Source organism: Drosophila kikkawai, chromosome 2L (assembly GCF_030179895.1).
Source record: "Drosophila kikkawai strain 14028-0561.14 chromosome 2L, DkikHiC1v2, whole genome shotgun sequence".
NCBI classification, from domain to species: domain Eukaryota; kingdom Metazoa; phylum Arthropoda; class Insecta; order Diptera; family Drosophilidae; genus Drosophila; species Drosophila kikkawai.
Window position 1 is genome coordinate 1,868,987 of NC_091728.1, and position 27,589 is coordinate 1,896,575.

Genomic DNA, 27,589 nt, shown 5'->3' on the forward strand with positions numbered 1-27,589 from the left:
GCCATGCGTTCTGTGCCGGCTGTTGCAATGAGTTGCAATTTCGTCTCGAATATGTTAGAAATTTTTTCTGTATTTTTTTAATAGGCAGCAATTGTTATTTTGCAAGCTCTTTAGGGAATGATTTTTCAATTTTCAAGGCATTTTTTTGCACTCACATTTGAGAGACCTTTCCAGGGGACAAGGAATTGAGGTAGGTCAGGCGGCATATCCATTCCTTGACAGCCTCTATAAATAGACTTTCATATCCTGCTTAAAGCCTGCTAAACTCGTTTTTATAGCCCCACGATCTCCTCTAGCTGAAGGGCAGAAGTGTTCTTCGGGGAACTGAGCTTCGCCAGCCACTCACTCGCTGGTTCTTCCTGTGTGCTCGCTTTCAGTACTTTTTCGGCCGTTGTCGGTGCAACAAGTCGCCTCCTCTGCGTCGTGGTTGTGGTTGCCGACTCTCCGTGAGAGAGAGAGAGAGAGTGGTGGAGAGCCAGTAGCTACGAATAGAAAGTGGAGTAAGTGCAGCGGCGGAGCTACCGCTTGTTCCACCCTCCCACAGGCAATGGCATTGCTGCACTCGCAAAGCCATATCTAGGCGCGTTCGTTGAACCTGAAAGTCGGGGAGCGGAATAACTGGCGGTCACTTGTTTACCATTCCCTGGGGCATTCTTAATTATTTAATCAATTTCTGGTTTATATGATTAAGTGCTTATCAAGTTCTATGTGTCGATCGGTTGCAGCCCTCGGATAACTCGGATAACAGTGTGAACTATGAACTGTTTATGGTGGATTTTTACCAGTCATTCTGGCATAATAATAACACCCATGCGAACCTGTCACTGGCATCTGCTTTGTTTACAAAATAACGCCGACTCTTCGTCATGCATGCCCTGATAAACTCACGAGTGCCTGGCGGGAATATACATATATAATTAGGCTGCGGTGCTTCATAGATACATGTATCTCCTATATGTTTATTAATCATCGTACAATGTAGGGATTTTACAAAAAAACAAAGGTCAACATTCGCCGCTTCAATGCATTTGCATGCGCCATTACTCACACATCATCGAAAGACACAAAGAGCCTGGCGGTTAGTCGGTTCTACTATACCCTGTAAACTAAAGAAGACACTCTACTAAATGTAGCCCAAGCTTCTCCACTCGGGATTTGTTTACACGGTAGACACATAAGTGGGAGGCCAATGGTCACGCACACGATTCCCAGCTACTTGCGCGATTTTCATTTGTATTCAGACGTTGGCGATAAATGCTTTCGCTTTGTGTTTATATTTTATATTTATGTGCCCAGGCCTAGGGTATTATGTGGAGCATGTTATCTGTTAAAGTCAAGAGAAGATCTGGTAAATAGAGGGTATAGTGTGTCAGACACTATCGGAAGGTGTACTTAGCCCCATAGCACAGATTCTATTTATAAGAAAGAAAAAAATATAGGGTATATATGTTATCTTTCAATTTAAATAGAAAATAATGTTAAAATTTTGGAAAATACTGATTTACCGATGAGAAATTAAGAGCTATATTCTGTAGATATATCATATCTGAGTTTTCCTCTTCTTAAAAGTTCCTCTGTAAAGGAAGTTTTATGAGAATCACTAGACTAGTAGATCCAGCCTTGTTCAAGGCAAGCAATACCCTAGTTTTTACAACCACAACTTTAAATAAAATTAAAAACAATTTAAATTAACTTAAAAATTTCATCATACCCTACTCCAGATAAAGGGTACCACAAATAGCTCTTCAAATATATATCAAAGATAAAAAGTTCCTAAGAACTATCATCCATATTGCGCATACGCTCTGTGGGCCACATCTAAGCACGAAGCCGGCTTTTAAGCTAGCTTCTCGAATCTCCCTCTTTACAAGCTTCCGCTTTGAAAACCCAAGACTCACTGATAAGACTATCACAGAGACGGCAGCCAGTGCAACTTTTAAGTAGCGATTGTGGCGAAATTTCAAGCCAGAGATTACTCACGCTGCCCCCAACACTGACGAGTATCAATCGCACAGCCCGCCTCAGCCATTCGGTCAGAACTCGGGCAGGCAGTCGGTCGAGTACGTACTGCCCTCCGTCAATTGAAAATCTGAGTTTATTTTTCGGGCAGCAACCGCTCGTGCTCGTAGAAATGAATTACATTTAAAAAAAAAGGTCTTTGCTCAGTGCGAATTTCGCTTTCAGAACAATAGGAAGGCTCCCTAGGTGTAAATAAGAATTTTAAGCTGCGCTGATAAAATATAATTAAACCCGCTTCAAGTTTAAATTTTTTTGCAAACTGGTTTATGGCTAACCGAAAATTAATTTTTGTATCCGATTACTAATTGGTTCCCATCGTACAGATAGCTGTTTGAAATATAATCAAAGCTACGAGTAAGCGACTCGAACATTAAGCTTCAAAACATCCAGCGAAAGGTTATCATTAATCCGAGCTCTACAATTTAGACAATTTTTAAACAATAATTGTATTAAATGTATAACTTTTTCTAAACAAAAAAATATCTATAGATGAGATGAGTTGATAACCAAAAATAAAATAAAGAAAGTAAGGAGTAAGATGACCAAGATGCACACTACTAGCAACTCCCAGCACAGCTCCGATCAGTACAGCAGTGACATCAATGGCATAAGTTTGGAGCTGCCTGAACACTCGGAGGACTTTCAGTCGATCAATGGTTTGAAGTACTTGCCATCCTGGCCAGCAGTCAACTTGCAGTTTACGGAATTGAGCTATGAGGTTCCAGATCAGCTGCAGGGTGAGTTTTTCAAGTTATTCAGTTGGGTTATTTAATATTCGTGTTTGGATAATGGGGTTATTAGGAATGATAATTGAATGTTGGATGCCGAAGTAATTACCTAGATTATTTTCCCAGCTGAAAATGCACATTTTAAGAGGCAATTATCCGCCTTAATTTTATACCAACGCAGCGATCAAATGCATGCCAATAGATAATAGTTCTAAGCTGACTCACCTGAGTTTCAATCTCTCACTCTTGGTTTTGTTCCTGCAGCCTCACAGAAAAAATCCATACTAAGAGGAGTCAATGGGGAGTTCCACTCTCATGAGCTCACCGCAATTATGGGACCCTCGGGGGCTGGTAAGACAACGTTGCTAAACCTGCTGGCGGGATTTGGGTAAGACGTAGAGCTAAACAAAAAATAATCAACTGAAATTATAACTCATTAATCGACATTTTTAGCGCCACTAGTACCTCGGGGGAGGTTTTGGTCAACCAGAATCCCAGGGATATGCGAGTGTTTCGCAAAATGTCTAGATACATAATGCAGGTAGGCTTAACCTTCCTCTGACTATATCTTGCATCCTATATTTATGTATCCTTCATCTACAGACAGATGTCCTGGACCCTCAGTTTACGGTCCTCGAAATGATGCTACTGGCCGCCCACCTCAAGTTGGGTAATGAACTTAATCTAAGGCAAAAGCTGGAAGTGGTAAGTTCTGTCTTATATACACTATATTATCATATGGTCTAGTAATTACCTCCTAAAACCCTCTTTTAGATAGATGAAATCCTGGTCATGCTGCGCCTTAAGGCCTCCAAGGACACCATGACACCCAAACTGTCTGGGGGGGAACGCAAGCGTCTGTGCATAGCCCTTGAGTTGGTCAACAACCCGCCTGTGATCTTTCTAGATGAACCCACGACGTGAGTGGTTCTCCACTATAATATCTATATATATATTAACTAAGTTCTCAACACCCTAATCCCTTAGAGGCCTCGATGACCTCTCCAGCTCTCAGTGCATTTCCCTCTTGAAATCCCTGGCCGCCGGCGGACGCACTGTTATCTGCTCTATACATACACCCTCCGCCAAGATCTTTGAGATGCTGGACGCTGTCTATGTCCTGGCTGAGGGTCAGTGCATTTACCAGGGCAGTGGATCCAATATTGTGCCTTATATGGAGCAACTGGGCCTAAGTTGTCCCATCACCTACAACCCAGCAGACTTTATCATAGAAGTGGCTTGCATGGAGTATGGTGACTCTTATCATGAACTTATGGTGGCTGCAGTGGGCAATGGCAAGGTGACACGTTGGGTTCCAACAGCGGCAGAGGATGGCAAGGTGACGCCCACCAAAACGGACACCACTTCGGGGGCTTCCTCCTTTTACGAAATGGAACAGTTTGAGGAGGAAATCAGTCCCAAGTTACTGCAGGCCAAGTGCAGCTGGTGGATGCAGTACAAGCTTTTGCTGAGCAGGATGCTGCTCCAGATGTGGAGGGATAAGGTGAGTGGGGGATTTGGTGAAGAGTTACCATTAATTTTATATTATTTCCAGTCTTACATCAAGCTAAAGTTCTATATGAACATAGTTTTGGCCTTGCTGGTGGGTTCATTGTACTTTGGCATGGGCACATCGGCCTCCAAGGCTTTGTTTAACTTTGGATTTATGTTTACCATTGTGATAGCTTACCTGTACCTGCCCATGATGCCAGTGTTGCTGTACTGTGAGTTGAAAATCCTTGAGGATCTTGATACCTTAATCTAGCAGAATTCTCTTTCTTAGTTCCCTCGGAAATCAATCTCTTGAAAAGGGAGTACAACAACCAGTGGTATCGCCTGAGCTCTTACTATGCCGCCATGGTCTGCTCCAAGCTGCCCTCCATGTTCGTCCTGGCCGTTATATATCTCTCTATTGTGTACTTAATGTCCAGCCAGCCGCTGGAGTTGTTTCGCTTTGCCCTGCTCTTCATGATTGCCTTTGTTACAGCCCTGACTTCCGATAGTTTTGGCCTGTTGATCTCCAGTAGACTGAGTCTGGTGGTAAGTAGGAGTCTCTATTCTTTACCAAGTTACCTCTAACCATTCCTTTTTTCCTCCAGAATGCCATGTTCATGGGCCCTGTGCTGGCTGTTCCCCTGATCCTGCTCTCCATCCACGGCATAGGCTATGGCAGGGGTAGCTATGTATCGCCTCTGATGAGGTTCCTCATGCACCTCAGCTACCTTCGGCATGGCATGGAGGGTCTTGTGGCCGCTCTTTATGATTATGGACGTGCGGATACTATTTGCGAGGACACGGAGATCTTTTGCTCCTTCAAGAAGTCCAAGGTCTTGCTGGCCTTCTTGGGCTTCGAGGACATGCACTATGTGTGGTCGCTCTCCTGCCTGATTGGTTTTTATTTGCTGTTTACCATTGCAGCTTATATAATGATAAGACAGCGGCTGAAAAAGTCGGGGGCTAATCCCATTGTGGCCTATGTCCTGCAGCTTTTAACTAAATATTTTAATTTTACATCATATAATTATTAGAAGGGGGAGGGGAGTGTGGGGTTCCGGTGGGGGGAACTTGTGTAGCTAGTTAGTTTTGAGAGGGTTCAGTCTAAATCACCGAATAAGCCATATTACAAATATTTTAAAAGTAAGACTATTTGATTGACTCAAATATTTGCGAGTGATACTATATGTTTATAAATATATTTGTATAAGAAAAATCGGAGAGGTGTTATTATTTGCAGATTGCAAAGGTTAATAAGATCACTTGACTGGGTAATATTTTTTCATTTTGAAGCAAAAATTATTTATTAATATTTATTAAGTAAATAAAATACAAGTTTAGTTAGGTTTCAAGAATAAACTGAATAAAACGTTGGTATTGAAATAGTTAAGTTATTTTTAAGGAGCAGCAGTAGATGAAGAAGATTTAGGAGCCGAAGTAGATGATGAAGATTCAGGAGCAGAAGTAGATGAAGAAGATTCCGGAGCAGAAGTAGATGATGAAGATTCAGGAGCAGAAGTAGATGAAGAAGATTCCGGAGCAGAAGTAGATGAAGAAGATTCAGGAGCAGAAGTAGATGAAGAAGATTCCGGAGCCGAAGTAGATGATGAAGATTCAGGAGCAGAAGTAGATGATGAAGATTCAGGAGCAGAAGTAGATGAAGAAGATTCAGGAGCCGAAGTAGATAATGAAGAAGTTGAAGCAGGAGTAGTAGGCTCCGAAGTAGCAGGAGCAGCAGTAGTAGCAGAAGGAATAACCAGCTCACAAATGTAGTATCTAGCCAAATTGCAGTTGTCGTCCTTCAAGACGTAACTATTACTCTTCTTCCATAGTGCATCGCAGTGCTGCACTCCACCCAAATTGTCCGGTTGCTTAGGTCCCCAAAGGCTGGCTGAGACCGTCTCGTTACCGGGATACCAATGATGTTTTCCCAAAGTGTAGAGATCATTTCCTGAAGTCCAATAATATAGTTTTTTCCGCGAAGAGATGAGAAAATTAACCAATATGTTGAACTTTTCTTCGTTTTGCAGGGAGACCAATTCGTAGCCGATTTGCTGGCAGGCTACGAGGGCATTAAACCAGTTCTTTTGGGCCGAGGACTCAATGTAGTAGTACGTGTCCTTGATAAATATCAGGCTAGTGGGGCTTATGCCCACCAATCTGGCGGCAACTGAAAGCAAATTATAAATATTAGGTTGAATTTTATATATAAGATATATGTACTTTCTAACCTGGCTCAGCTGGCTGGGCATTAGAACTTGCTCCACAGAATAAAACTAGGCCCAGGAGACCCAACAGAGCTCTGTACTGCAGATGCATTTTGCAATTACTAAATGATTTCTCTGAAACTAAAATCTTTTTATAGTGAAGGGATAAGCCCTTTGGGAGATAATAAATTAGAATGATAAGGTTCATCCGAAAGCCCTTCCAAGATAAGTGCTTTTTAACAAGAATTAAAAATATTATAAACTTCAAGGCACATTTTCAAACAAAGAAACACGTGTTCGTTACGCCAGGTAACCTCTCCCCCCAGAGGCTTATAGAGCTTAAATCTTTTTATACCCTGGTAGGGTATTATAATTTTAGTCGGTTACACCTCTTAAATCCATTCTGAAATCATTTAGCTATATGTTATGCTTACAGATAAGACCTAAGCCCCTAAAGTAGACTAACTTTTATACTTTAGAAGCGCGTTGACGTTTTTTTTTTAATGTTTATCAAATTTTGCCTAGTGACGAAGGGCACCTAGAGGGTGAGAAGTTTGATTTATGATAAAAAAGGCTTTTTCCAAAAAAATTACTTGACCTTTTGGGATGTGAAGCACAGTAAAATACATCCTTTTAGCGAAAAACTTAATAAAGTTGTTACTCTTGCTGAAACCGAGCAACATCGCTGTGTTGCCAGCTTTAATGGGTGTTGCTCAACATGTTTCTGCCAACATTTACCCAGCAACATTTTCATGTGAACTCCGCTGTTCAATTTTTCTGATATTTTTCAATGATATCGATATTCCAACGTTAAATGTGATTATTTTATATATCTAAAAATGCAATATATCTAACTCACCCCCCTTTAAAACCCTTACAATAAACCACTCTGTAAATTTCTTTAAATGTAAACTGTCGATTAGGTTTATTGCAATGATCATTGTCATGTGAAAGTTTGCTTGTCTTGTACAATACACACGTAAATAAATATATCGGATTAAACTATTATTAAGGGGGCAGCTGCTGTTCGAACTGGTTAATTGTTAACGTTCTCTGTTAATATTGCAAAACAGACTGACTGCATGCTTTCTTATTTTTTTGTACAATTAAAATGCCCCGTTTTTGCTTTGTTTTTGGATAATTATTACAAAAACTCCTCAATCTGTATTTGTAATATATTTTTGTAAAGGAAAATACATTATCTTATGGTTGGTTGGCTACAGAACATACAAAGACAGTATATATAGCATAGTAATAGTGTGTAATATACATACAATCGAGTTGTTTAAAAACTTTTGTGTTTAACATATACATATACAACGCACACAATCGACAACATAAAGGCAGATATATAGTAAAAGATACAAAAATATGTGTACAATTAAGCATGAGAATGGTGTGCATAATTTCTAGGCAACGGATTTCTTATTTTTTTATACAATTTCAAGGGGTTTCTTTCTTTTCTTTTCAAGGGGCTAACTACTTGGTTTTTGCTTTTTGTGTGAGCGACGCGACGAATCTATACTATGTATATGTAAAACTAAAGCTCATCAGCTCTCTATTAAGTATATATATGCGTGTGGGGGATGACGACTACAACTACATCAGATTGGTTTTAAGGATAGCAAAGAGCTCAAACCGCTGTTTGCAACTTAAAAAAAGTAAACACGAAATTAAAAATTACGTTGCAGCTGCGGTTGCTTCTGTTGTTTCTGTTGTTGTTGACGCGGATGATGATGATGACGATGTCTTCAACCTTTTAGCACACGGTGACTCGTCGGCGTCTAGTCAATTGATCTCCAAATGCTTGGCCTCCTCCCACGAGAAGCCTTCGCGTCCAAAGTGGCCATATGTGCTGGTACGCTGGTATATGGGCTGGCGGAGGTTCAAGTCCCTAAAAAAAATACACATAAAAATTAATAAAAAACCAAGCTTTTTGATATTCCTTTCCCAACTCACTTGACAATCTTGCCGGGCCTAAGGTCAAAGTTGCGCCGGATTATCTCCAGCAGCTCCTTTTGCGTCTTGTGGGAAGTGCCATAGTCAAAGACAGTGATGGACAGCGGCTCGGCCAGTCCAATGGCATATGAAACCTGGACCAAGCAACGCTTGCACAGACCGGCCTTGACCAGCGACTTGGCCACCCAGCGTGCGGCATAGGCCGCCGATCGGTCGACCTTTGTGAAATCCTTGCCCGAGAAGGCACCACCACCATGGGCACCCCAGCCTCCATAGGTATCAACGATAATCTTGCGGCCCGTTAGACCAGCATCGCCCATGGGGCCACCGATGACAAAGAGTCCGCACGGATTGATGTGGACAATGGTGTTGGCATCAATGTATTTGGCGGGAATGACGACTTTGACTACCTTCTCCATCACCTCAGAGCGCAGGGTCTCCAGCGATATCTTCTCCGAGTGCTGCATGGACACAACAATGGTATGAACGCGCTTGGGCACGGCCGAGCCCTGATTGAAGAGGTATTCGCAAGTGACCTGGGTCTTGGAATCGGGGCGAGCCCACCAGAAGACATCGGAGCGACGCAGTTCGGCGATCTTCTCGTTTAGCTTGTGGGCCAGAACGACGGTGAGGGGCATGCACTCCTCGGTCTCATCGGTAGCATAGCCAAACATGATGCCCTGAAAAATATTATATATATTTTTTTAGTTAATTAAAGGATATATAATTATGGATTTACAAAACAGAAAGAACCAAAACCAAACAGAGTGGTGAGTGGGGATGTATGTATATCGAGGGGAAAAGTGCGATATTATAGATCAAAAATTTTACAGTTTGATATAGTAAGTTATCGAAGTTTGTAATTTTCTATATTTTCTTCCTTTTTTAAACCAAAATTGCTTAAAATTTCGATTTATATATCGACTTTTTGCAACAAGTATCGATATATTAACTTTATATATCGATATTTTTCGCCACTCCTCTACTGGTGATTAGTTATGAGTTAGTAAAAGACATTTTTGGGTTAGAAAAGTCAAAGATGAAACAGGCTTATGAGGTGTAGAGTGTAGAGTTAAGATGAGTTACCAAAGGAAAAGGTTTTAAAATTAGGTTTTTTATGGAATGAAAATGCAGTAAAGTAAGCCTTGGTTATTCAAAACAAGCCTGGTTAAAAAAAGAAAAGCATAAAGCAGGCATTGGGAATGGTTTTCAAATAACAATCAAGGCTATAAAGTGCTTTGCTACATGTGTGTGATATAGTGTATAATCTAAAGGATACTACAAATGATTTCAATAATAGGTATTAGCAATAAATTATCTTATATACTCTTTTTTTCGATTAGTTACGCATAGATAATAATATAAAAAAAACAAATAGGAACACAGAAATTGTACAAAAGTGGCGTTGGGAGACCCCCTCCAAAAGAGCTTAAGCTACGTCCCACCACCATGAATTTGAGTTTGGAATAAATATCAATATTTTCAAATGATCTTTTGCTCTCTTTTGGAAAGGGCCTTGTAAGGGCCGCCCTGCTGCTGCTATATAATTTCACACCTGATCTCCGGCACCGATCTCTTCATCGGCGCGATTGACATGCACTCCGGCCGCAATTTCGGGCGATTGTTGGTCCAATGCCAAGAGCACGTTGCACGTTTTGAAATCGAAACCTTTTTTATGGGGTGTTATCGGTTTGCAAAATAGCAAAATAATCGTACAAAATATCGTATTTGGTATCGTGTTTATGAAACGAGAGAGAGAAAGATAAAAGAAAGGAGCGCACACACGCACAGGAAAATATGTCTGTAAGTAATGTTTAACAAAAATGTTTAAATTCACCCTTTAAACTATAGCTTATAATTATATATATATCTTTTTTCAAGTGGAAATTAAGGATGTGGCAGGGTTTTTGGCTGCATCTTTGTCTTCTTTCCGCATGCAAGATGTGCTGTTGCTTAAACTCTAGTAAACCCATCTGAAAAAGTTTTAACTGAATCCGTTTATGGGTTATATGCCTTTTATGAGGTTAGAGCGAACCCCAGAGGAGTTCAAAATGCTAAGGTTGCAATGATTTTGATGCCTCCGAGACCTCATACTTCCTTTTTAGTGTTTTCTTTTGTTCTTTTTTCGAGGTTAAAATAGTTGTGGGTATGAAAATAGTTATGATTTAACCGCTTTTTCAATGAAACACTGAACAACAAATGGAGAAACGTAACGAACGAACGAACACACACACACTCTCGGTGGGTAGTAGGAAAACGGAGCTGTACCTGGTCACCAGCGCCGACGTCGTCCTCTTCGCGATTGATGTGCACACCGTTGGCAATATCGGGTGACTGCTGTTCGATGGCAACCAGCAGGTTTAGGGTCTTCCAATCGAAACCTTTTTGTCAATTTTGATTTGATTTTTGTTGTGATTTAATATAAATATATTGTGTTTAAAGGTTTAAGATCCTTTAACCCTCCCACAAAGACGTTCTTAAGCCTAGATTTTGATCTTAAAAACTTACCCTTGGAGGAGTCATCGTAGCCAATGTGCTGGACAGTGTCTCGGACAACTCGCTGGTAGTCCACAACGGCCTTTGATGTGATCTCACCGCAAAGCAGGATCATGCCGGTCTTGGCAACGGTTTCTGGTTAAAGAAAAACATTTAAAATTTGTGTTAAATTTAAAGGAAAATCGTTCAAACCCTCCACAGAACACAAAACCCATCTCTAGACTTTCGGCTTTGACTTTGGACTTTGTTTATTTGTCCAGGCTATCGTCTTAGGGGGCTTTGCACACGCGTCGATGGCTGCGCCAATGTTTACTTTATGAATGAGTTTATTTTCTTGATGGTCTGTCTCTGTTTGGGAGACTCGTGCGGCGCCTTTTTGATCTACTGCCGCTGTGGCTACTATCAAAAACCGATTTTGAGAGGTCACTAGCCTGGGGTTTGTGTGGGTTTCTCTGAGCCTGAGGCTTAGACACTTACCGCAGGCCACCTTGGCATTGGGATCCTGCTTCAGATGGGCATCCAAGATAGCGTCGCTGATTTGGTCGCACATTTTGTCTGCAAATAGAAAAAAAGGGAGAGAGCGTGTAAGAGAATGCTCCTTGTAGTGCGCCAGAAATTGTATGTAGTGTTGCTCTTGGTCCCCTCCCAACAAAACGAAAATTGCCGGGCCATGCAGTTTATTTTAAATTTCAGTCTCTGCGATTGACAGCGAAATTCAATGCCACTTTTATGTCTATAACTCACTGGGAACACGAGCCTGTGCAAACAACAATTATATATGATGGAAGAGCTCGCCTGGGTTGGGATCCTTTGATTTCAGACTCGGACTTGACACCAGTCGCATGGCGAAATGTGAACTCTTTGGACTTTTGGCAGGTTTTTCAGTGGAAAAACAAGCGTTATTGAACTCGTATATTGCGTCAGCAGCTATGGATTACCATATAAGAAATGATTTTGGCGACACTCTGGACAAAAAGTGTTGACTCATTCAAATGGCGCAGCGCGTCTCAATTTCCACAGGGTGTAATCGTAGATTTTTGGTTATAGGTCAAGTTTTTGGCTTGGTTTTAGGGAAATTAAAAAGGGAGCCCAGTCGGACTTTGTTTCATTGGGTGTGGAGTATTCAATGTGTAAATGGGGTTTGACCTTAGGGATACATGGTGGATTCAGCATGGGGTATTTGTTCCATAAAGAATTCATTGGTTTTTTTTTTATTTAACTATTTCTTTCACTCTGAGAAGATTTGATAAAATAGAAAATCCATATTATTAGAAAGTAACTTATTATAAATATATATATTTTTTTTACTAAGTAATATTTTTTTTCCCCCTGAGAAATATAGTTTTTTTTTTTTGTTTTTTTTTCCCTTAAGTAATATAATTTTTTCCCCCTGAGAAATTTTTTTTTTTTCTATTTTTTCTGAGTAATATAAAAATTCTGGGAAGATTTTCTAAAGTATTATTAGTATGTATACTTAATATTTTATTTATATTTATAAATATTTCACTAATATATTATTTATATTTATATATATTTTTTTCCTAATTTCCTGAGGATTTCCCTTGCATACAAACGAATAAGAATAAAAATTCCACTAGCTCTAGTCTAATTTCTCATCTACTAACTCCCCATTTCCTGCCCCTTTCCGCCACTGTCACTCATATTCATCATGCCAAGACAGGTGAAATTAAAGCTAGTCACATCCGGAAGTAGTTTTCGGGTGGCTTTCGTGGCTTATCAGTAATCATGCGTTCTCTGTGCTTGTCTAGGGCTAACTTAATTAGCGTTATAAACCATACAACTATAGGAATATAGAAAACGTAATGGTAAAAGTAATCAATCCGATGTATAAAAGGTCGCTCTCCCTTATCAGCAGATGATGAAGTCAAATATACGCGCTGCGCTGTTCGTTCGCTGATATAAACAAACGAGGAGCGGCAAAGCTCGGAGCTAACAGCTCGAAACAGAACACGTGGTTGGGAATTTCGCTTGAAAGATAAGCTCGGAAAAAAAAGCTGGGGTCGAAAGGAGGAGGGAAGAGGAGGTGGGAGGAAGAGGGAGGAGTAGTGAGAGAAAGAGGGAGTAATAGTGAGAGGAAGAGGGAGGAGTAGTGAGAGGGCTCCCTAGGTTAGGACTGAGGGGCAATGTGGTGGCTTTGTTTTAGTTGTTTGGGCCCTTGTTTTGATCGTCTTTCTGCGAAAAGCAAGTGCCAAAGAGAGGAGAGCATGCTACGATGTATTTTAGTGCTCTCTTTGAATCTCTTAGTTCCACAGTTCCCCCAGTCTCGCCAGTTTCAAAGAAGCACATGGTGCGCATGACGCAAATTCCGCGACTGCGGGAGAGGCAGCGCGATAAAGAACCAGTCTATAAATTGCGTCGGCAAGGTTTTGGCACCACCGCCACCGCAGCTGTTGTCTCTGTGTGTGCGGTGTGTGTCCAAGGCGGAGAGTGACCCAGCCAGCTGTTTTCTAGAGGCCCAGGCTAAGCCGGCAAAGGATGCACAGAGAAAACCCTGGTCAACTCTTTACTCTAAGATGTGATCTGCCTTGGAAGCCCTGGAAGCTTTGGAAGAGCGGCGACCCTGCTGAGTAAACAAGCACGTTTTTTCGCTACCAGTTTTCAATACAAAGAAGCGCAAATTGGGATGCTATCAAGGGGTTTGGGTTTGGCTTCTGGTTAAGGTTCTGCCGCCATTTTGTTAGATTTTAGTAGAAAGACAGACAGTCACTGGAAGGTAAAGAGCAGGCACATACACAGGGGCCACAGGCCACGGGCGCTGGAGAAGCGCTTCGGTTAGGTTAGGAACAACGCCGACAGCGACGCAGCAGACATTGCACACACTCAAACACACTTGTGCATGTGTGTGTGTGTGTGTATACATAACGCACATGCAGGGGCCATGCAGGCCCGCTGCTATGATGCAATCGGAGATGGCCGGGATGCAAGAGCTAAGAGATAGATAGACTCACCTGGGTGTCCCTCGCCCACGGACTCGGAAGTGAAGAGGAATGTCTGGCCATCCTCCATGTCATAGGAGTTGCCATTGCTGCCATTGCAGCCATTGGCGCTGCTGTGTCCATTTGTCTTCTGCGGCATTTTTGCTGGTTAGTTTCTGGTTATAGGTCCTGGCTGGAGGAGTAGCAAGAGTCTGTAGGTGGAGCTGTTGGGGAAATGGAGTAAGAACGAGCCACAGATTAGGAGGATTGCTAAAGCGCTTGACGAAATTGATTTTCCGAACTCTCTCATACACAACACAAACTATGAATATTCTTTTTTTTTCGCATGTCGCCGCCTTCGTGGCGGTCGCGGGTGTTTTCCGGTTTTTTCGCACGCTTCTCTTTAAATAGTGTATAGTTTTTTATATAACAAAAGTGAATATTTCACTCAATTTCAAAAGCGGCGAGCAATGTTTACGGCATTGCGTTACAGGGGGGGTGGGGGTGACGACGGCAATAACACACGCGGCGCTTACGTTACATTACGTTACTTAGTTAGTGTTGCTTTTGTGCTTGAGTTTAGTTCTTAAATCAATGAATTATATATTTAGTACACACTGATTCTACTGATTTTTGTACTGTTTTTCAGCGACGGCAACCAAATCAGCGGCGCAGCCAAAACACACACGTCCTATCTTGGCGACGGTTTTGTAGAAAAAGAGCGCACACTTTTCACGAGTTTCTCAATTTATACCTCGGAGCGCGTTGTATGGAGGCGGGGGTGGGGAGACTGCTGAGCAAGCAAAGAGCTATGCAGAGGTTCTCTTCGTACGTATTTTGGGGTTTATTTTGGAGCTCTACGTTTGGGGGCCGCTATGGAACTTTCCTCTACCGCCGAGAAATCCCTCACCCGCTGTGGGTTTTATCTACTAGGCTCTGGCTGGTCACACTGTTTGGCAGCATGTGGTACAGCAGCGCTGCCAACCTGCTTTAAAATCCTTTTTCCTACTCACTTTGAATTTTTGAATTTTAAAGGATTCACAAAATCCGGTAGGAGAGCGCTCGAAATTCACGACTTGCTTCCTGCTCCAACAAAGTTCGACTGCGACTGACTTGCGAAAGCGAAGGCTAATTTATAAAATTTTTGTTTGGCTAGATGATACGACAAAAAACAAGGGGGGACCTCTTATCAATAGAAAACTATATACTAATGTATTTCTATATTTATATACTTTTTGGGATCTGTAATCACTCTCTCTGGCTCTCTGTCTCGCTATCTCTTTTTAATATATATTTAAATATGGATTTTAAAACGGTTCGAGGAACGCAATTCGATGCGACGCTATATTGATGACTATTGTTAATGAAATTCTACTCTACCCGATGTGATCGACCCTTTTGCTGGTCACTGGCCAGGGAAAACCTAACACCACTTTTTAGGGTTTTCGAACCACCTCTGTGCAATCAAAAAAAAAAAAGTGCCCACGTCATGCCAAAAGCTAAGGAGACAAACAAGGTCTGCCAAGATCAAGGCGCTTGGTAATCAAAGCTATCAGCTCTGGCTCTCCTCTGTGCATATAGATTTGTTTTAAAAAATTCTAATGCCCACTGAAAATAACCGAAAACAACGGGCCCCATTATCATTGAAATAATGTGTGACCTGACCCCCCGCCAGGTCTGGGGAAGATCCCGATCCCGATCTCGCGTGTGGCTGGAAAAAAATATAAACAGATGTGCAAGTACAGCGCGTACATTGTTCCTGAAAACGGAAATGGGATTTGTTGTCAGGGGAACTATTTTCTAGGTAAATAACTTAAATAAAATAAGAAAATAATGATTATATTAAAAAGCTCTTATTTCAATTATTTGTTAGCTTTATAAATAAAAAAAAACATTTTATACCTGAAATTATGACATTCAGACTGAAAAAGTGGGTAATCCTTAAATAACGGTTTTTCTCTCTGAAGATTTGGAGGTTTTTCACAACCTAAATCATTTTATTTTCATAAAAATTTGTTTGTTTAAATAAATTTTATTAATAATTAGTTTTTCCTGGCTAGATCAAAAATCAAACTTCATCTCAACTAAGATTATTTGCAGTTTTCAGCTTAATTTCTGCACAGAGGCTATCAGCTCGCTGATCCCCAGCGCCAGCGCGTGACTTGACAGATTTATACACTGAATCTGATGATTAATAATCTTGTTTTTGTCTATATTAAATCAATTAAACGCTATTACATGCACAATTTCCGTTTTGAATATTATTTCCTTTTCAACTAAAGGCGCCATTCGACCGAGTTGGCAGGACCGTAACGGGTGATAAACGTCAGATAACCAGCTGTTTTTTGTTGCAAAGAAAACAAATTGTTGGAATTTCGTGTAAAATAAATGACGCGTCGTCGTCGTCGTCGCACAAAATGAATTGGCGCCTGCGTTTATTTTGCCAAGCGGCTGTGCTTTGCCTTGTGATTCAAGTTTCTTTGGCAACGGAAACCAGCGGTGGCCAGGAGGAATCCAAGAAGGTGGCTGCCAGTAACACCAGCTCTGCAGGAACTGAGAAAATGTCCCAGTCCCAGCCAGATGTGGCCTCGTCACTTAACAGCAGTAGCAGTTCATTGCTGAATGTCTCCATTTCCACCTCCACGGCAGCTCCAGGTAATGGCAGTACCACCAAAAAGCCAGGCAATGCCTCCACTGTGGCCACGGAACCGCCGCTCATTGACTCGCATGCCGTGGAACAGGAGCACAACTCCTCGTTGTCCCTGTTTTTTGTCATCTGCGTGATTATGCTGGGCATTCTGCTGATTCACTCCATGCTCCAAACCGGCTTTCAATACCTCCCAGAGAGCATAGTGGTGGTGTTCCTGGGCGCCTTTATAGGCTTGTCGCTCAATGTGATGTCTGGGCAGACGGGCAGCTGGAAGCGTGAGGAGGTCTTCTCGCCCATGGGTTTCTTTTTGGTGCTCTTGCCACCGATTATCTTCGAGTCGGGGTATAATTTGCACAAGGGAAACTTTTTCCAAAACATTGGCTCCATTTTGGTTTTTGCCATTTTTGGCACCACCATTTCGGCCTTGGTTATAGGAGCAGGCATTTACCTGCTGGGCCTGGCCGAGGTGGCTTTTCGGTGAGTGGAAAAAAGAGTTATTTGATGTCTTGAATAACAATCTTCTCTTTTCAGGCTTAGTTTCTCGGAATCCTTTGCCTTTGGCTCGCTCATCTCTGCTGTGGATCCTGTGGCCACTGTGGCCATATTCCATGCCTTGGACGTGGATCCTATACTCAACATGTTGGTGTTTGGCGAGAGCATCTTGAATGATGCCATTTCCATTGTGCTTACTGCCTCTATTACCCAGTCGGCGGCGAGTGCCAATGCCCAGGCAAGCACGGGAGAGGCCATGTTTAGTGCTTTGAAAACCTTTTGTGCCATGTTCTTTGCCTCGGCGGGTATAGGTGTGATATTTGCTTTGATTTCGGCTTTACTGCTAAAGCACATTGATTTGAGAAAGCATCCGTCTTTGGAGTTTGCCATGATGCTTATGTTTACCTATGCTCCTTATGTTTTGGCTGAGGGAATACACTTGAGTGGTGAGTTGTGGACTTTCTTAAGAGTTTTGAATTGAGTTATGACTTTTTTTGTTAACAGGTATAATGGCCATACTGTTTTGTGGCATTGTCATGTCCCACTACACCCACTTTAACCTGTCCACGGTGAGTAAAAACGCTGGAATATAACCAAAAACATCAGTTAAACCTTTCCTTAAATCTTCTTTTTTAGGTCACTCAAATCACCATGCAACAGACCATGAGAACCCTAGCCTTTATAGCCGAGACCTGCGTCTTTGCCTACCTTGGCCTGGCCATTTTCTCTTTCAAACATCAAGTGGAGCTCTCCTTTGTAATCTGGGCCATTGTTTTGTGTCTCATAGGACGTGCCTGCAACATTTTTCCTCTAGCCTTTTTGGTCAACAAATTCCGTGAGCATAAAATCAACAATAAGATGCAGTTTATCATGTGGTTTTCGGGCCTTCGCGGTGCCATTTCCTATGCCCTGTCGCTGCATTTGAATTTGGACAGTCAGGAGAAGCGACACGTCATTATAACAACCACGTAAGCAACAAGAGTCTGCTATTTCCCCTTCCATATTCTAAATTACTTTCATTTCAGTTTGATAATCGTGCTGTTTACCACTTTGGTTTTGGGCGGCTCAACGATGCCTTTGCTTAAGTACCTCAAGCCGGGCAAGAAACGCCGGGCACGCGGCTCAAGGACTTCCTCGGGTGCCGAGGGTGCCCGCCGTAAGCGCTCCAAGTCCATTTCTTTGTCAAAGACCCGCGAATGGGGCCAGGCCATTGACTCGGAACACTTGTCCGAGCTCACCGAGGAGGAGGATGTTTCCTTCACCCAAGCACGCGATCGCTTTGGTCGCCTAGACCGGAAATACTTTATACCCTTCTTTACGCGGCGGTTCAACAGCCAGGAACTGCACGAGTGCAAGTCCCAGATGTTGGACTTGACCAACAAGTGGTACCAGGCCATACGCGTGAGTCCCCTGGACTCGGATGAGTCGGATGAGGAGATAGGTCTGGCGTCCACCACAAGTCAAAGCCATTTGACGCGATCGTAGGGTGTTTAGGGAACGGGAAAGTCTGGCTGTGTTGACTACACCTGGTTGGCCAAAACAAGTTAACGTTTGGATCGTAGCTTAAGTTTTTGTCTAGTTAATTTTACTATATAAAATGGGTGGTGGTGGTGCTTGTTGATTCCTTGTTTTTATTTATAATATAATATATTATATTTTGTTTGTATTATTATTGCCAGTTCCTTTATTATTTAAACGCTTCAAGCAGTATTCGACGAAAACATCAGGAGAACTTGTATTAAAATAGTTACTTTCGTACTTGAATGTGTGGCTGTATTTGCGAATTTGTACATTTTTAAAACCAAATATAATAAATATCTAAATGTGATACAAATAAGAAACAGGTAGAGCCTTGAATTGTGTGTAATTTTTTATGGGTGGAGGTAAAAAAGTGTGTTTTTTTTAAATTTTTTCGTAATTTTTTATTAAAATTGGGAGTGAATAATTGAAATTTTATTAAATAATTAAGTTAATTTTTTAAAGAAAAAACATTGTACGTCTTTATAAAATATTGACAAAATTTTGAATTTTTCTGAAAATTTTTGGATAAAATTCCAAATTTAAAAAGTATAAAACTCTGCCAAAAATGCATTAACTTCAATTCCCCTTTATAAATATTTAAAAATTATAGACTTTTCTTTATAAACTTTGGCAAATCATATTTAATTACAAAATTGTTAATATTAGAATCTATATTAAACTAAAATTGACTACAAAAGGTGTGCGTATGTGCGCCATCTACAGCTCCTCCTGGTCATGCAGGGACTCGGAGGACTCCGCCTCTAGATCGACGCTGCTGCTGCTGACTGCAAAACGAAATATACATAAATTCCATTAGAACGAAGAATACTGCCAATCCAATCGAATCCCTGGTGCTATTTATTCATAGAATAAACTTAATGTCTCTTGATTTCTTTAGGCCTATAGGGACTTCATAATCAGTTCCTCCAGCTGCTTGGTGTCGATCTCGGGCTTGACGCCGCCGCCACCATCAGACGCCGAGTTAAGCCAGTACTCGGAGGCGGCTATGTACACGGCCACCGCAGCGCCCACAATGCAGCCCCAGGCAATGTGGGTGGAGCTCTGGAAGATGACGCAGGTGGCCACGCACATGCCAAAGTAGGTGAGCAGGCGCGTAAAGTTCACATAAGAGTCGCGTTGCTCCGAGGAGAGGTCTTAATACGCAAGATGATAGATGGTAGGGAGTTTTAGAAGCGGAAGAGTAGAAGCTTTACCACTACTTACCATGACACTTGCCCTCCTTGAGCTTGTAGCCCTCGGCACACTTTTTGCACATGTCAGGGCCATCGCCTTCGCAGCCATCACAGGATCTATCACATTCCAGGCAGCTGAAGGAGCCCTCGTTGTTCACACAAAACTGCTGAGGCCGGCAGGAGTTGGGCCTTCGCTGCTGATCCAAACATTCGTTGATGTCCACACAGCCTGCCTCCGAGTCCATGCTCCAGCCATCCTTGCATTTCCGGCAGCTCTTGGGGCCACCGCCAGTGCAGCCACCCTCGCCGCAAGCGGCATGGCACTGGGTGCACAGCAGCTTGCTTTCGTCGCGGAAGGACTCGTAGTGCTCCGCTCCACACTCGTTGCAATTGGGTCCGGCATAGCCAGCATCGCACAGGCACTTGCCATTGCCCTTACGCGTGCCAGCACCCTTGCACTTGCCTGGAAAATAAAACAAAGATTAATGAAAGGAGGAGCCGGATTAGCAGCAAAACAAACCATTTCCATTGCATTCACTGCAGGGCTGGCAGGTGGCTCCAAAGGTATTCGGCGGGCAGCAGACACTCAGCTGTTCGATGCACAGCCACCCGTGCAGATCGGGACTCTCTGCCTGCCTGTGTGTAAACCAATCCTCCAGCAGCGATTCATGCTCATTGGCCAGATTGTGACAGTGATCCTTGTTGACCACCTCGGGGTCCGAGCAGAGCCTCTCCTGGATCTCCACCAGTCGCACTTCACTGGTCTTGTAGGAGCGCAGCTTCTCCTCCTCCCAGGCCGTGTCGCCACCACCATGGCCGCGCTTTGTGCGCTCCAGTCCCGCCTTGAAGGACGCCACCAGCTGGCTGCATCCGCGACAGGGTGGTGGAATCGGCTTGTCCGCCGACGTGGCCACGGCCAGGAATGCCAGCATGGCTGGCCAACAGTCCAGGGATCTCATTATCTTTGACTTATCTTCGTTTGCTTTTGTGGCCGGCTAGTTTTTTAAGTTTACGTGTAATTGCAAGTGGAGGCAGTGTGACCGCAATACGATGAACAAATAATACCGTCCGGTATTGCCAAAAAAATACTCTTTATACCATGATGCCATCATAGTAGGTAGTCCTGTCGGCAGTCAAAGGACTCGGGTTTTGCTTCAGTGTGTGTTGAAAGGTTGGCTACGGATTAAATTAACCGGAAATGCAAACGTAGAAGATGATTTTTTTTTCGCAGGATAAGTGGCTAAACATTGATTTTTCTAAAAGGGACCAGAATGACTACGAAAACGAACCTGAGGATTTTATAATTGTTATTCCAAATAGCTCACAATTGGGACGAGTTAACAGAGGATGCGTTGGAGTATATAGCGGGCTATATAATGAGTTTGCCAAAAATGGGACATTCTCTTATGTGGATAAAGTATCTCACGGAGTGCTCATCAACCATCTGTACAGTTCGAAGAACAAATTAAAAGTTAGCAAGTCACATTTTTAAGTTTGGTCAATGACACTTTTAAAATAACAAAAAATGTGAAAGGAACATGTATAAAAGCAGCCGAACATGTAAATATTAGTTTTTATTTTAAGATGAGAATATATTTTAGGATTAAGAACTTAAACATAAAACTGTCAACACAAAAATAACGACTCATTTCCAAATTAAATTATAAAAAAAAAAATCAACTCGTTTTATTATAAAAGAAAACATTAAGCTCCATACACCACATACGGGTTAATCAACACATCCTTATGTTGTTTCGAGAGACTCTCTCTCTCATTTTAGAAGGACTAAAATTTTCCGACTAGACTACCTTCTACTATGATTGGATCATGCTTTTTACCATCTCCATTTTTAAAAATAAGCAAAGATATACCATTCGCACTTTGGGGGGGATATCTTTTGGGCCATTTTTATGTCCTTGCATGGTATTATAAATTCAGTCAGAAGTTTGTAACGCAGTGAAGGAGACCTTTTCGACCCTATAAAGTATATATATTCTTGATCAGCATCAACAGCCGAGTCGATCTAGCCATGTCCGTCTGTCCGTTTCTACGCAATCTAGTCCCTTAGTTTTAAAGCTATCTGAATGAAACTTTACATATAGTCTTCTACATAGTCTCACTGCTATACTTGTCGGAACGGGCCGGATCGGAAGACTATATCATATAGCTGCCAAACAAATTTAACCTCTCAGCATAACCACAACAAATAAAATGTCTAATATTTTCAAACCAGCACCTCAATTATTGCAGGTTCTAGAAATATATTTTTCAATTCCAAATACTTTGAAATAATATAAAATAACTAGTATACAAAAAGAAGCATTAAAATGTATATGTATACATATATTATAGAATTAATATAATTAAAAAATAATCTGTATATGCAGTTTAACTCATTTTAATCATAAATACATTAATACACATAAATACACATCAATTAAGCAAGAAATAACTAAAAATAATTCTGAGATAATGATAATAATAAAGCTCTCATCTGCGAATAGAACTTTCCGAGCTATGTACATACATATATAAGAAATTTCTAGGAATTGTATATTGCTTATTGGGAATTCACTTTAATCGTAAGTCCTTAACATGTTTATAGAAGCGTATAAATTATGATGAAAAGAGGAAATTATTCAATATAATCTATCTGCTAAGAATTCCCCGAAACGATTCATCTCAATAGTACTTAAGGCCGTCTTGAGCCAAGTAAAGCTCATTGTGGAGCGCCGCTAGCCGACGATCGGTCGTGTCTTGTAATCAGTTTTTCAAAGTGCATAAACAATTTATTAATAAACTTTAGAACAGTTCTTGAGATTCCCCACCATGATAGGGATCTCTTTGTTTGCAGTTATCTTGCTGAAGGCTCTGCTAGTCAATGCCAACGGGTGAGTTTTCTAGTGCTCCTGAGTCCTTCTTCTTTTGAAGAATATAAAAAATTATAGATCAATCTAAAAAAAGGATATAGAATTAGCTCAATAGCATGAACATTTAAAAATTAATTAATAATTAATAATAATAATAATAATAAATATATTACAGCATTTATACGGTAGTATGTCCAGGCACCATCCGCTCCAACTCCAAGTACAATGTCGCCGTTACCATTCACAAGGCAGATAACTCATGCCAGATTAAGGTTACTCTGAGCGGACCCTCCTTCAACGAGACAAAGGAAATCGAAGTCCCTCCGAAGTTCACTAAAAACCTAGAGTTCCAGGTGCCGCAACTGGCTCCTGGAAACTACCAGCTGATCGCCCAGGGGGTATCCGGAGTGGAGTTCCGGGAGACTTCCAAGCTGAATTATGCCGATGGAATGCCCTCGACATTTGTTCAGACCGACAAGGCCACCTACAAGCCTGCTGATCTAGTACAGTTTCGGGTTTTCTTCCTCGATGAGAAGACGCGACCCGCCCAGATCGACAAGCCCATATCGGTAGTGATCACCGACGGGGCCCAGAATAGGATCAAGCAATTTACGGATGTCAAGTTGACCAAGGGAGTCTATTCCGGGGAGCTCCAACTGTCCGAGCAACCTGTCCTGGGCACTTGGAAGATCTCCGTCAGTGTGGATGGTAATACCATGGAGACCAAGACCTTTGAGGTGGACAAGTACGTGCTGCCAAAGTTTGAGGTGATCATAGACACAGCCAAGGACGTGCTGTTAGCCGACGAAGTGGTGAAGGCCACAATCAGGGCCAAGTACACACATGGTAAACCCGTCAAGGGCAAAGCAACTATTTCGATGGAACCTACTAGCTTGTATTATCATCCAAAGGTAGGGAAGACTATCGATTTGGATGGTAAGGGTCATGTGGAGTTTAAGGTTGATAGCAGAAGATTGGAATATTACGAGAAAATCTTTGCCACTGTAACCGAGGAACTGACTGGGAAGCAAATTAATAGCACCGCTACCGTACACCTCCATAGGAAACCATATCAGATAACAGTACTCGAAGAGCCTGATTACTTTCAACGATACAAGCCGTTTGTCTATCAGGTGGCAGTAAAGAAATTTGACGGATCTCCGGTGGTGGGTTCGGCGAAGAATGTCACTTTGGCTTTTAAACGTTATAATAAACCACACTTAACTTTTGAAGCCCCGCTGAACGACAACGGCATTGCTACATTTACTCTTACCCCGACCCGGTTTAATTCTGATTTTTACTTTGTATATGCCACTTATGATGGGGTTGAAATTGAAAGTAAACGCCTTTACCGATCCAATTCTAACTTAAGTGAGCAGCTTAGGATTCAGATTAACACGAAAAGGTATGTACTAGGAATTAGATATGGAAACCCAAAAGTAGTAATAATATTAATTTAATATTTCCCACTTCAGTCCTCGCCTGGGTCACGTTGTTTCCTTCGATGTCAAATCGCCTAATTATATTCCCTACTTCGTGTTCACCATTGTGGCCAGAGGTAACATTGTGCTCACCCAATACATAAATGTTCCCATGGGTCAGAAAACCCGCAGCGCTACGTTTACTCCCACCTTTGAAATGTTGCCCACGGCTACGATCTATATCCATTACGTCGTCAACAACAGACTACACTTTGAGGAGCAAAGCATCGAGTTCGAAAAGGAGTTCATAAACTCGGTAGGTATCCTAAAAAACCTCCTTTTTGCTAACGAAATTAATTTTGCACTCCCTCCCACCCAACAGATCGATATCTCGGCTCCACTGAATGCCAGGCCCAGTGAAAGGGTTAAGCTCACAGTGAAAACCGATGCCGACTCCTTTGTGGGTCTTCTGGGAGTGGATCAGAGTGTCCTGCTTCACAAGTCTGGAAACGATCTCAGTCGAGATAATATCTTCAATGGTCTGAAGCAGAAGTACCAGACGTCGAGATCGAAGATGTATGGTTACGAAAAATATCCTGGCAAAACCTCGGGCTTGGTGACTTTAACCAATGCTAATTATGATGATGGTAAGATCAAAAATTTTGTTAAACAGACAAAGAACAGTTAGGAATTCCTGATAACTTAAACTGAAGTGAAAAGTATGAATGAAAAGTTATATTGTATATACATATATCTTTCAATATCTCCCATGGTACTGCCTAGATCAATGGAACTCAGAAGATTGCCTATATGGGCTCTTTGGTAGTTGGTACGGGAGACGATGTAGGTACATCAGAAATTGGAATCGGGGTAGACCCAACAGAAGATATTACCAGACCCGTGTCATGCCAGCGTTTCCGGATGACTATGAAATAGACTATTTAGTTGCGCCTAAGAAATCTGTAAATCCAGTACAAGTACCAAGAGTCAACCCAAAGCCGAAATCAAAACCACCACCACCAGTTCGTAAAGAGTTTCCCGAAACTTGGCTGTTCACCAATAGCGTCGAGTAAGTTGACATCAAGGACGTTTCTCTGTACCTTTCACACCCACCTAATCCCACTCCCTCTTTTGTCCAATGTTTTCACTTGAAGAAATTGCTCAAGAAACTAATCCACTTCACCCCATTCCCTAGTGTGAACGGAGAGGGTTTCACCTTAACCAAGAAGGTCCCGGACACCATTACTTCTTGGGTTGTCACTGGCTTCTCACTGAACCCCACCTCGGGCATTGCCCTGACCAAGACCCCCAGCCAGATCCGGGTGTTCCAGCCGTTCTTTGTGTCCACCAACCTGCCGTATTCCGTCAAGAGAGGTGAGTTGAAGACCAGTCTGGAGGAAAAACCCCACATAACTTGGATTTAATCTCGATTGCAGGCGAAGTGATAGCCGTTCCCGTGCTGGTATTCAACTATCTGGACAAGGCCGTCGAAGCGGAGGTCGTAATGGACAACTCCGACCACGAATACGAGTTCACCGAGGCCACCAATGAGGTCTTGGAGAGGGCCATCGACGAGGTGCGCCGCGTCAAACGGATCACAATCCCCGAGAACACTGGCCAGAGTGTCTCCTTCATGATTCGACCCAAAAACGTGGGATACACCACCCTCAAGATCACGGCCACATCGCCGTTGGCCGGCGACACCATCCACCAGAAATTGAAGGTGGAGCCAGAGGGAGTCACACAGTTTGAGAATCGGGCGATCTTCATCAACCTGAAGGATCAATCGGAGATCTCGCAGTCCCTGGAGGCGGAGATACCCGCGGAAGCTGTGCCTCAATCCGAGTTTATTGAGTTCTCCGTAATGGGAGATCTGCTGGGACCCACGCTCCAGAATTTGGACAACCTGGTGCGCATGCCCTATGGCTGCGGAGAGCAGAACATGATCAACTTCGTGCCCAACATACTGGTGCTTAAGTATCTGGAGGTCACCGGCCGAAGCATGCCAGCCATTGAGGCCAAGGCCAGGAAGTTCCTGGAGATCGGTTACCAGAGGGAGCTGACCTACAAGCACGATGACGGGTCCTACAGCGCCTTTGGCAAGTCGGATTCCGCTGGAAGCACCTGGCTTACCGCCTACGTGATGCGCTCCTTCCACCAGGCAGCGAATTACACCCAAGTGGATTCCAAGGTCGTGACTGCAGGCTTCGACTTCCTCGTCTCGAAGCAGAGGGAGACCGGCGAGTTCCCGGAGCTGGGAAAGCTCTTTGACAACAGCAAACAGAATGCCCTGGCCCTCACCTCCTACGTCCTGCTGGCCTTTTTCGAAAACAATGTGAGTAATTCAGGAAATCCAACTCCAGTCCAAGTCCATATTAATCGTTGACTTCTCTTCCCTAGGAACTGATTTCGAAGTACCAGAGTGCCATCGATAAGGCAGTTGGCTATGTGGCCCAGAAGGTGGACCAGACGGAGGACCAGTATTCCCTGGCCATTGCCGGCGTGGCCCTTCAGCTGGCCAAGCACCCGCAGGCGGAGAAGGTGTTAACCAAGTTGCAGGAAGTGGCTCGGAGTGAGAACGGCATGAAGTGGTGGTCCAAGACTCCAGACACGAGTAGGAAGACACGCAGCAACGACGTGGAGATCACCTCTTATGTGCTGCTCGCCCTGCTCGAGAAGGAACCCGCGGAGAAGGCCCTGCCCATCATCAAATGGCTGATCTCTCAACGCAACAGCAAGGGAGGTTTCTCCTCCACCCAGGACACAGTGATTGGACTGCAGGCCCTGACCAAGTTCGCCTCCAAGGCGGGCTCTGGATCCGGCACCATGGACATTGAGTTTGTGGCTTCCCCAGATGGCGGCTCTAAGGAAAAGATCGCTGTCAACTCGGAGAACGCCCTGATACTGCAGACCCACGTGCTGCCCAAAACCACTCGCAAGGTGGACTTCACGGCAAAGGGCTCTGGATCTGCGATGGTGCAGTTTTCGTACCGCTACAACCTGGCCGAGAAGGAGAAGAAGCCCAGCTTTAAGGTCACACCTACGGTCAAGGAATCGCCCAGCCAGCTGCTGGTGCTGGACATCTGTGCCGAGTACATTCCACTGGAGGATGGCGATAAGGACAAGGACTCTAACATGGCTGTCATGGAGATCGCTTTGCCCTCCGGCTTTGTGGGAGATCTTGAAAGCCTGGGCAAGATCAAGGCAGTGGACCGTGTGAAGCGGGTGGAGACCAAACACTCGGACTCTAAGGTGGTTGTCTACTTTGACAGCCTGACGCCCGGAGATGTGAGGTGCCTGCCCGTGGAGGCTTCCAAGGCACACCCGGTGGCTAAGCAGAAGCCAGCCTCCGTCTCCCTTTACGATTACTATGACACGGAGCGCCGGGCCACCGAGTACTACCAGGTGCAGTCCTCGCTCTGTGACATTTGCGAGGGCTCCGACTGCGGAGAGGGCTGCCAAAAGGCCTAAGAGCTGGGATAAGATATAGTTGGAAGTAAAATTTATAAAAAAAAGGAAGAATTACACATAGAATTTTTTACTAAAATCGTTCACCACAGTAAGAAAAGTGGGACTAGGAAAACATTATTATTATTATTATTT

At 43.0% G+C, this 27,589-nt stretch overlaps 6 protein-coding genes across 13 annotated transcripts; 3 read left to right on the forward strand and 3 right to left on the reverse strand.

Annotated features, from left to right (window-relative positions):
• Window positions 1-393: 393 nt before the first annotated feature.
• On the forward strand, window positions 394-5,457 carry LOC108079652 (ATP-binding cassette subfamily G member 4). 4 transcript variants are annotated; one of them, XM_017174049.1, is made up of 10 exons: window positions 394-500; window positions 2,509-2,756; window positions 3,012-3,135; window positions 3,201-3,288; window positions 3,351-3,452; window positions 3,522-3,667; window positions 3,735-4,251; window positions 4,303-4,471; window positions 4,531-4,787; window positions 4,847-5,457. In XM_017174049.1, the coding sequence occupies exons 2-10, from the start codon at window positions 2,558-2,560 to the stop codon at window positions 5,273-5,275; spliced, it is 2,031 nt and encodes a 676-aa protein (XP_017029538.1). In that variant the 5' UTR covers window positions 394-500; window positions 2,509-2,557; the 3' UTR covers window positions 5,276-5,457. The 4 variants fall into 4 exon arrangements, with proteins under 4 accessions (XP_017029538.1, XP_017029536.1, XP_017029535.1 ...); XM_017174047.3 differs by lacking the exon at window positions 394-500 and adding an exon at window positions 2,023-2,060; XM_017174046.2 differs by lacking the exon at window positions 394-500 and adding an exon at window positions 2,042-2,154.
• A 56-nt stretch (window positions 5,458-5,513) lies between these two features.
• Window positions 5,514-6,589, reverse strand: LOC108079653 (CD209 antigen-like). Its single transcript, XM_017174050.3, has 2 exons — window positions 6,473-6,589; window positions 5,514-6,411 (listed from the first exon to the last, which is right to left on the reverse strand). Exons 1-2 carry the CDS (start codon window positions 6,558-6,560, stop codon window positions 5,639-5,641), a joined length of 861 nt encoding a protein of 286 aa, XP_017029539.1. The 5' UTR covers window positions 6,561-6,589; the 3' UTR covers window positions 5,514-5,638.
• A 755-nt stretch (window positions 6,590-7,344) lies between these two features.
• Window positions 7,345-15,001, reverse strand: Sam-S (S-adenosylmethionine Synthetase). 4 transcript variants are annotated; one of them, XM_017174008.3, is made up of 7 exons: window positions 14,853-15,001; window positions 13,873-14,063; window positions 11,381-11,458; window positions 10,916-11,038; window positions 9,963-10,075; window positions 8,408-9,087; window positions 7,345-8,342 (listed from the first exon to the last, which is right to left on the reverse strand). In XM_017174008.3, exons 2-7 carry the CDS (start codon window positions 13,997-13,999, stop codon window positions 8,237-8,239), a joined length of 1,227 nt encoding a protein of 408 aa, XP_017029497.1. In that variant the 5' UTR covers window positions 14,000-14,063; window positions 14,853-15,001; the 3' UTR covers window positions 7,345-8,236. The 4 variants fall into 4 exon arrangements, with proteins under 4 accessions (XP_017029497.1, XP_017029496.1, XP_017029494.1 ...); XM_017174007.3 differs by lacking the exon at window positions 14,853-15,001 and adding an exon at window positions 14,594-14,745; XM_017174005.3 differs by lacking the exon at window positions 14,853-15,001 and adding an exon at window positions 14,458-14,598.
• On the forward strand, window positions 10,190-18,822 carry Nhe1 (Na[+]/H[+] hydrogen exchanger 1). Its single transcript, XM_017174073.3, has 6 exons — window positions 10,190-10,210; window positions 16,122-16,966; window positions 17,021-17,427; window positions 17,486-17,550; window positions 17,618-17,949; window positions 18,007-18,822. The coding sequence occupies exons 1-6, from the start codon at window positions 10,205-10,207 to the stop codon at window positions 18,464-18,466; spliced, it is 2,115 nt and encodes a 704-aa protein (XP_017029562.2). The 5' UTR covers window positions 10,190-10,204; the 3' UTR covers window positions 18,467-18,822.
• A 292-nt stretch (window positions 18,823-19,114) lies between these two features.
• On the reverse strand, window positions 19,115-20,740 carry Creld (Cysteine rich with EGF like domains). Of its 2 annotated transcripts, none has more exons than XM_017173882.2 (3): window positions 20,216-20,740; window positions 19,727-20,158; window positions 19,115-19,287 (listed from the first exon to the last, which is right to left on the reverse strand). In XM_017173882.2, exons 1-3 carry the CDS (start codon window positions 20,652-20,654, stop codon window positions 19,220-19,222), a joined length of 939 nt encoding a protein of 312 aa, XP_017029371.1. In that variant the 5' UTR covers window positions 20,655-20,740; the 3' UTR covers window positions 19,115-19,219. The 2 variants fall into 2 exon arrangements, with proteins under 2 accessions (XP_017029371.1, XP_017029370.1); XM_017173881.3 differs by having other exon boundaries at window positions 19,115-19,656; window positions 20,216-20,739.
• A 1,663-nt stretch (window positions 20,741-22,403) lies between these two features.
• Window positions 22,404-27,556, forward strand: LOC108079542 (thioester-containing protein 1 allele S3-like). Its single transcript, XM_017173877.3, has 8 exons — window positions 22,404-22,586; window positions 22,741-23,970; window positions 24,041-24,302; window positions 24,369-24,633; window positions 24,770-25,055; window positions 25,182-25,360; window positions 25,423-26,321; window positions 26,387-27,556. The coding sequence occupies exons 1-8, from the start codon at window positions 22,525-22,527 to the stop codon at window positions 27,455-27,457; spliced, it is 4,254 nt and encodes a 1,417-aa protein (XP_017029366.1). The 5' UTR covers window positions 22,404-22,524; the 3' UTR covers window positions 27,458-27,556.
• The last annotated feature ends 33 nt before the right edge of the window (window positions 27,557-27,589 follow it).